Source organism: Elephantulus edwardii, unplaced genomic scaffold, assembly GCF_000299155.1.
Source record: "Elephantulus edwardii isolate Elephantulus edwardi_28Jun2011 unplaced genomic scaffold, EleEdw1.0 scaffold00221, whole genome shotgun sequence".
Classification (NCBI taxonomy): Eukaryota; Metazoa; Chordata; class Mammalia; order Macroscelidea; family Macroscelididae; genus Elephantulus; species Elephantulus edwardii.
The window spans coordinates 3,506,940-3,516,439 of record NW_006399971.1 but is presented as its reverse complement, the minus strand read 5'-3'; the positions used below and the strand labels follow the sequence as shown (position 1 = coordinate 3,516,439).

General features: G+C 38.9%; 1 protein-coding gene across 1 annotated transcript in view; it reads left to right on the top strand.

Moving 5' to 3' along the window:
- The first annotated feature begins 3,669 nt into the window (after positions 1-3,669).
- Positions 3,670-9,500, top strand: part of LOC102865616 (olfactory receptor 10-like) — a 28,148-nt gene continuing 22,317 nt past the window's right edge. The window contains exon 1 of the mRNA XM_006898161.1: positions 3,670-3,739. Within this exon, the coding sequence (XP_006898223.1) occupies positions 3,670-3,739 (70 nt within the window). The remainder of the gene's footprint in view (positions 3,740-9,500) is intronic.

The following is a 9,500-nucleotide window of genomic DNA, read 5'->3' as shown; positions in this document are numbered from 1 at the left end:
TGGAGCAGTGAAAGATAAATCCCTCATTGTGGAGTTAACCATTAGTTACAGTGTTGACCCTGCCCTTTGCCCAGTGCCTTGACCCACTTATTTCCCAACTCCACCCTCCAGCAGTATACCCCTTCACTTCTACAAAATCCCTTCAGAAATTATCTTCCATTGTCCAACCCATGATCTGACAGCTTGTATCTGAAGCTTTCTTGGCTTCTGTGATTACAAACACTTCAACTGCTGACAATTTTTTATGCTGTGACCAGTGTCTCTTAAGTGTCTCTTAAGACTGTTGTACATAGGGTCGCTATGAGTCGCAAACGACTCAATGGCACATAACCACAACAATATATATATATATAATTTCCTGCACTGGGTAAAAGAACAAAATAGAAAATCACAAACTGTGTAGACATCCAATAGGGTGGAGGGAAAAAATAACAGGAAGAAAGAGAGAAATAAGACAAAGAAAGGAATGAAAAAAAGAGTAGAAAAAATTTTAGAAAAAAAGTAAAAGAAATTTTTTAAACGCATAGAACAGATTAAAAAATGAAAACTTAAGAAAGGAAGGAAGGAGAGATGAAGGAAGGCAAAACATGGGAAAAAATCTGGCTAAAGGCGGGAGGGGACTGCTGAGGCATATAGAGACAAAAATGTTTGGCCTGGAGTGTTTTCTTTGGTTTAGCAGAAGATTATGTGTGAGACACCCAGATGGGTTGGAGTTCTGTTCACCTGAGTGGTGAGCAAGGGCAAGGTGCCCAGTAAAGGACAGAGCTTCCATCATTAGTTCAGTGGTTCTCCAGAGATGTGGTGTGAGGATAGGCAGAAAGCCTGTATTGACCTACAGAACATGCAGAGGTGGTGAACCCTGACTAGGATTGCGTTTATGCTGACCACAGAGGTGCCTCGAATAGTCCACCCTGTCAAGGATGGTGTTTTTGCCAGGCCCGGAGTTCAGTGTAAACAAGACACTCAATCATAAATGACACTTCACTGGTGTTAGGAGTTATAAAGCATCCCTTCCAAATGTAGAGGTGGCTTGCACCTCATGCCTGAGTAATAAGGGTACCCTGTCAAAGACAGTCTCAACAGTACAGGAGCTAAATTATAGAGGGGGCACAAAAAGTTAGAATACATTTCTGACTCCAGCAGGTGAATGTATGCACCTATAAGTGTGAGGGTGGCACGCGTGTGGTAGTAAATCTGCAAGGGCATCCTACAGTGGTCAGTTGCTATCAACCAAGAGGTGCTCAGAGATGACAAATTTCATTGGTCCCAAGAGGGGAAGGGTGGGCATGGCATATACCCAACACCAAATACACAGGAGTACCTCTCAGGGATATTTTTTTCCAGTCCAAGAGGTGACTAGAGAGAGAGATCTCAGAGATGGTGCTTTGGTCAATCTAGGGACTAACTGCAAGGATGGCATAGTCTGCCAAAATAAGGAGGTAGAGGGCGTACCTAATGTGTTGTGGCACGCACTTAGTGCCAGATGCATAAGAGCAGGAACACAACATCAGGCATAGCAAGAGAAGGGCACTGAGGAGCATCATCAGACCTCTGGTGGGTGGCTGTAGAAGAGAGTCACTTGCAAAAGTATGACAAACAAGTTCACATCGTTCTTGCCATAAGCCAGCCACAAATGTCACGACAATCCTGGTTTCCTTCTCCAATGGAAAAACTACTTACAAAAGTTCAAAATAGCCGTAAATGCATCAGGTCTGTTCACAACTGATCATTTCATCTCATTCTTTCAGTTTTTCTTCACTCAATATTTGAACTATTGCTTAAAAAAATTAAGTGGGATAACACACACACACACACACACATACACACACACAAGCTTTCAAATGTTATGCTCAGGAGAAGAAGCTAAACATTACGTATTGAAATCAAACTACAGCCACCCAAAGGTAATAAAGGAGGTCAGAATTGCTTCCACTGTGGAAATCTGGGCCACTTCAGTAGACAGTATCACAGACGAGAGCCACAGATAGGCAAGGGAGTAGAGAGGAAGTTCCCACTTACTTGCTTTAAGTGTGGCTCTGAAGGACACTTGGCCAAGGTGGCCCACATCAGGTCCTCGTGGCAGACAAGACTGACAGGCCCCAGCTCCCAGCTGGAAACAAAGGAGGACGCTTCAACGATTTAGATCCTCCCAGAAGAGCTGTGGATGAGCATTAACATTACTGGTAAGTATATTCATTTTCTCCTGAACACAGAGCCTACTAATTGGTCCTAAAGGCCTTCTGAGGTCCCAACACTTCTCACTACTTCTTAGTTGCTGGAATGGACAGAAAACCTCATAAGCAGTTCCTTACTTCACCTCTACCTTGCATGTGAACTTCTGAGTTCTAAAACAGCCCAGTGGTAGATGGAATTTGCTCCAGGACTTAAGAACCATAAATGACATAGCTGAGCCTCTACATCTTGTGGTTCCTAACCTGTACACTATAATAGACAAAGTGCTAGTCTATAGGCCTTTTATTGTAAGAACCACCTTCCCTCTGTAACTTGATTTCTGCCACTATTAGAACCTCTACTTGGAATATTATTGCTTTTTAATTTTTTACTCATGTACTTTTAACTTGTTAGTTAAATGTGTGTCTTCTAGGCTGCAACACTTCCATGATACATCTTCAAGGATATGAACATGTATGGCTAAGCACAATTGATAACAGTGCATCTAAATTCCAAAATCAGTCTCCATAATAGTCTATGTGTTTCCTACTGCCAAAGGGGCCCTTTAGAGTAGTGAGAGAAGATCTTTACCCTGAAACCCACAGCATCCCTTTTCAGCAGGAAGTAGCTAAGAGAATACGCCATCCCCTTTTCCTTATGAATCAGGGTGAAGTCTCTCTCAGGGAGGAGTGATAAGGAATGGCAAAGGACACACTGACAAAGGAGATTAATCAGAACTGGCTTTGACAAGCACTGTGGCAATTGGACAATTAAAACAGACATTCGGGGGGGAAGAAGTACAAACTGGGGAGGAGGGTAGAGAAAACAGTGCAACAATGAATGAATGAGAACCTAAAATCTCTATAAATGTTCATTAAAACTAATAAAATTTAATAATAATTTTTAAAAAAAGAAATCAAACTACAACAAAATGCATTAGTGTTCAGTCATTTTCTGAGACATGGGGTGGGTCTACTTGTTCAAGGACTGATAGGATTTGGATTAATCAAATGAGTGTAAAATGAATCCTGGTCTGGAGCAACATGGACAAAGAAGAAAGGTGTAGTCTGATGACAGTGAACCAGAGTTTGGTTTGGGAAGGTGATTTGTGTAAGGGAGTAGAGAGAATTAAGGATGACAAGGCAGATGTTGGTGCCAGTCAGTTGATTCTAATTGTCACAGTGGGGCCCAGAAGTCTCAAAGGTCTCTTGGAGAACAATTTTCCCTACACTGTTCTGAAGGAAGTACTGGTATTACCCCTGAGGCAAAACCTGTGCCCAGTCCTTGGTCAGGAGGTACTTAGAAAATATACTAGTTCCATCCCTGTCAGAACTCGTTAAGATAAGTGAACTCTGGGAAGGAGCTATCTGCTTCATGGATTATGGGTTTCATCACTCTTCTCTACTGAAGGAGAAAACCATATTCAATCATGATAGTTCAGGGAAGAAATTCTGATCAGAGCTCTCCAAACTGCACATGAGCTTAGGATCACAGAACATGTCTTCCTTGGAAGTCTATACGTTCAACCAGTCTCAAATTTCACTTGCAGCCAGTAATGTTGAAAGAGGTAAGTGAGGTACTTTTATTTCCTGCAATTCTGAGGTAAGTATAGACTAGCAGGAGTCAGTGAGACTGGCTCAGGATAAGGCAGGCTTCAGAGCTGTTGTACATAGGGTCACTATGAGTTGCAGGCGACTTGACAACACATAACAACAAACAACAACATAGATTAGCTGGGTTTCTTTTTCTTTACAGTTCTTAATGGAATTCTATATTCCATTAAGCAATTAACATTGAGTTTCACTGTATAAATACCTCTTGAGGACCCACAGAGGTTAAATTCATGCAAGATTTATTTTATCACTGATAGTCTTTATTTCTCTGTCAACCACTCACCCACTATACAGCAGGCCAGAAAGTATTCCCCTTTGCACCTCTCACTCTCCAATTGCCCTAACACTGGAAAATGTTAAATCATTATGAGACTTTTAGTTTCTTTGTTTAAAATGCAAGAATTGGCTTAAAATAACTTTGAAGATTCCTTCCAAAACACAAATTCTCAGACTGATGATATACTACACAAATTAATTTGTCTAATATAGAGCCTGAAGAAAGCATAAATCATGGACCACTTCTTTGAGGAAGAGAATTCGCCCTATTTGGAGATGGTGATCTGTGTGAAGAGTTAGGGTTAATACAATGTGTTGATTCAGTATTCAGGTGCCATTTAAGCTGACTGGATTTGATGCATGTTTCCTGGCTTTATAATAGAAAATTTGTGAATTACTATTATTATAGTAAAGATTTTTTATAATATTGAGATCAGCCTTAAGATTCATGGAACGGTATAGGATATTTATTGTGCATGAGAAGAACAGAGTCAAGATGAGTGAATTCTTCAGTTTGTAGAAGGAGAAACTTTGTGATGGAGAATGAATGCAAGGATGCTTGTGTTTATTATTTATAAATAGCATGCACATTACCACTGATGCACACACACACACACACACACACACACACACGCATACATTTGCGATGCACCTCTTGTTCCAGATTGTTGTGGTACCTATGATGCCTAATCATACATTCCTTTAGGACAGCCTTTTGCCTCATCTGTTACAATGCTTTTTTCATTATCTATCCACTTCTTTCTCATTTTACTCCCAAATCCCTATGTCGGTCCTATTTTATAACAGTGGTGTTCAGGCTAAATTTTAATCTTTAAAAATTTAAGATTACAAAACCACAGATGATCATGGCTGAGTAAGATCTGCAAAACTATTTAACCCTCTTTGCCAATTATTACAGTAACTTTCCTTTTTGCTTCCCCCTCTCCCTCCACCCACCAAACTGTGCAACCCTGTGATTTCACCCCTGCCTATCCTCACCCCTTTACTGCCCTCCCTTGACAGTTTGAATGTCTCATTTCTTTATTTTGTCTTAATTTTCTAGCAAGTATTTCCAATAAAATATTGAACAGTAGTGATGGTAGTGGGAAGCCTTGCCTGTCTTGTTGACAAGGAGGATGTCCTTAGTCTCTCTCTATTGAGAATGCTGTTGGCTTTTGGCTCTTGGTTTTGCATATAAACTTTCTATGGAATCCTGAAGAATCACGTTCAGCCTCTGAATACGCAGGAAGCCTTTAAGATATGAGAAAATCACAACTTTTCCAGACAGTCCATTTTTAGACTTGTTTTTTACTTTTTAAAGTGCTCATTAGATTGAGCCATTGCTGCCCACTTTTGTGTTCCACTAATTAATTACAATTATGGTCTTTGAAGGAGCAGAAAGCAAGTTTGACATCTTTCCTGCATGACAGATCTGTAAACATGGATCAAACGATCATGCTTGTCTTTAAACACTCTGACTTCCCTCTCAAAATCATGATAAAAACATCTATTTCTCATGTTAAAGTTTTACAGATATATCATGGGTTTGTTGTTTTCTGTAATCTATGCATTTTGAAAGGTTTCATCTAAGCCTAGGCTGTCAAGGTATTGCAAAATAAACAAAATGGCATCTGACCAATGCACAGTGATTGGCACTGCACTTGTATTTAAGTGTAAAGTTGTAAAGAGATTATTTGTGAACATATGAATGGTTGAAATAAAAACATGATGTCATTAATAAGTAATTATATCACTCCTAACCTCATTTCTTATTTTAATAGAATAATAAATGTGAGGAAAGTAAAAGATTATGAACCATTTGAGTCTATTGTTTTCAACTGAGGAAAATTAAGTTCAGCAAAGATTCTATGTTTTTAGAGTTTCCTTTAGATTTTTGAGGATTATCAGTTATTGGAGATTTATGTTTCTTCTGTTTGCTCCCCTAGTGAGAATTCCCTTCTCCCTCTCTCATACTGTGTTGCATATAAAGGAACTTTGCCTATTGTGATTAAATGCTTCCCAATTCCTAATTTGACCAGGGCAGAGCTTGACTTATGTAACCTCATGAAGTTATAAGAATTAGGCTAATGTAAAAAAAAAAGATATATCAAGGAAAACAAAACAAAAGGCCCACGACTATGTCCATTTGAGTAATGACTTAAAACTGCTACTGGAAGGGCTTCCAAGGCGTTTGTTTTACTTTGCAGGAAAGCTTTAAGAAAAATCTTTCTAACTTAAAAAAAAAATCACAAAAGTAGGCAGACTTGTGGCTCTTATAGAAAGTGGTGGTGTTCCTGAAACTGTAAGCCTTATTAACTAAGCCTGAAATTAAACTCAACCCTGAGGTACAACTTTCAGTCAAACAAAAAGACAGATTTATAGTGAACAAGAGCACCACTCAGGCATTCACTACTAAGAAACAATCTACCACACAACTCAACATTTGCCCAGAGATACAGCATTCACTGGAGGACACATAACAACAACAACAAGCTCAGGAGGCAGGAGGCCAGAGGCTGGAAGGATGGTGAAGCTCAGTGAGGAAGTGCTGAAGAGTGAAGAGTGCTGTTGCAATGCAGGGGCTGGGATCAGCACAAAAAACCAAAAGATTTACACTAGTTAAATGGAATATCAGTTGGTGCTGTAAATCTTAGATGACCATTAAAAGTGTAAAAAAGCAAAAAAAGAAGAGTACTTTTACATTTACTACATGTGAGCACAAAGAATAACACAGCATTTAAAATCATAGGAAGAGTGAGGGAAAGAAAGTTCCATGAGGTATTGAAACCATAACTGCTACAACTTGTTTCTGAATGATCACAATGTGGTCAACTCAGGGGGAATACGTTAAATTCTGCTGATTCAGTCACTGGAATCAGTCTTCTGAGGGGTTGTATGGGAACATAGGTGCTGTGGTTCTGGGAGATGATTCTAGTCTCTCCAGGATTCTGGCCGATGGCTGGGAGTTAAGAGGCAAGACGTATTCCCCAAGGAAGCTGTCTCACAGGATGGCAGACCTTGGTTATGCAGAAGATGGTCAATATACTGAAACAGGGAAAGGAAAATAATATTAACCTAGAATTTGCATGAATGTTGAAAAGTCTCTTCTGATACACTAAATCTCAAACACAAGGTACCAGATCACAAGGAAGAGGTATCCCAGGAGAAAATACCATGTTACAAAAGTAAAGAAGCTTTTATTCTGCATATTGCGTAAAGAGAAAACGAAAGAGGTGTGCTTTCTATCCATGCAATTTATACCCAAGTCCAAATATTGTTAAACTCACTAATAAGTATTAGAAAAAATTCAGTTACAGTTTTGCCTTTTCTGTGAATTTTAAAAATTACTCACTCACGTAATTGTTTATGAAGTCTTCTTTGAAAGAAGATGTCACCTAGTCAGGAAGTTTTTATTAAAACACATTCTAGTAGATATGGCAACCAGCAGTTCAAACAAAAGGAAAAACTTTTGATGTTTTTATTAACACAAGTCTGTGATAATCTGAAGAGAATATTTTCATTAATCCAGCAGAATGTGTCCAAAAGGTGTGAGCCAAAGTGGTTTCTTTGCTAATGGAAATGGATCTGATGTTAAGAGCCTTTATTGTTCAAAGAAAAGTAGCTTAACTGTTGTTGTGTCCCTTCAAGTCTGAACTGACCCATAGCTGACCCTCTGGCGGGTTTTTCAGAGACAGTTAATCACGAGGGAGGAGATTGTCCGTCCTTCTCCCTAGGAGCAGCGGGTGGATTCAAACCTTGTGCCTTTAGGATTACAGCACAGCTTCTTGCCACTAGGCCACTAGACCAGAGACTTAGTCAAATGTATGTAGTTTAGATTAGATCTTAAAAACCTTCCAAATTGGGGTGGAGGGTTGATGTGTGTTAGTGTTGAGATTGATTGCAATATTATGAACTTTGGTGGTTTTGTAGTTCAGAGAAAAGAAGGGTGTTTTAGGATGTCAACTGGACCTTTGCTAAGGGTTAAAATGGAGGCAGATGGCAATTTCTGTAAATCATATGCTCTGTTTTTTAAGCTTAAAGCACTCAACTAACTTTTCACTCTATTTTCCAAATAAAACTAATACAGCTGCAAGATTTCATGTGTTTCCAAGAATGGTTAAAGAACTGACACAGATGGATTCTACAGGCATCAGGGACTTTATTATTTTAGGATTTTTATGTCTCAGGCATTGTTCTAGTTATTAAAGCTACAGTCTTGAGCAGATAAACAAAATTGTTCTCTCTAAAAGTTCTAGTATTGTGAGAGATGATACAGTGGTATTAAAAAATTCAGAATTTTTCAAACATTTGATATAGTTGTAAAACTGACATCAATTACCTTTAGCCTGAAAGACTGGTTGCTTTGCCCTAGAATTCTATTTTTTATTTTTTTAGTCATGGAAAGTACTTTTAACTGTTTATAAAGAAAGGAAATGCATCTTTCTTAAATTAGTATTTACCTCTTTGAAATTGTTCTTCTCAGTTATATGTAATTCTTTTCTGGATTAGCATTTACCTCTTTGAAAACATTTCACTCAGTTATATGTAAATATGTAATTAAATTATCATTTATCTCTTTGAAGATGTTTTTCTCCATCATATTGTTTGTTATTGTTACATGCCATTGAGTTGCTTACAACTCATGGTGACACCTGTGCAACAGTTCTGCATGCTGCTCTTCTCTGAGCCAAGCTTACTGTCTCTGGCATTACCCCAGTACCCCAGACACTGAGTGAATCAATATAATCCAAGGTCTTCCTCTTTTGCATTGTCTCTTCACCCTTCTAAACACGATGTCCCTCTCCAAGGACTGGTCCCTCCTTGCAACATGCTCAAATTATGTTAGACAGACCTTCAGAATCTTTGCCTCCAAGAAGCAGACTGGTTTCACCTTCTCCAAGACAAACCTGTTTGTTCTCATAGTCTTCAATGGTATGTAAGTAAACTATATCACAAGCTATATACTAGTAACCATAACATCTGACCCAAGTACAAAAGACAATGACCACCTCTAGATTTGGAAGCAGTTTTTGAGATGATTCTCACTAATCTCCCAGATTTGCAATAAAGTGCTTTGGATATTGAAATCAGTCTGTCTTATTGACAATTGACTATGAGGGGGAAAAAGCCTTGTGTTTAGTAACTTATGTTGTTGTTGTTATATGTTATTGAGTAAGTCAGCTGCGACCCATAACAACCCTTGTATATCAGCTCTGAACCCTGCCCTGTCTTGAGCAGGGTCTTATGAATTCCAACACACCAACCCCTATTGCCCCAATTACTGTATCAATTCATCTCATTAGGGGTCTTCTCCTGTACTGTCCCTCTACCATTCCAAGCATGATGTCCTTCTCCAAAAATTGATCTCTCCTGGCTATGTGCCCAAAATATGTGAGTTGCGTTGTTGTTATATGCCATCAAGTCATTAGCGACTGATAG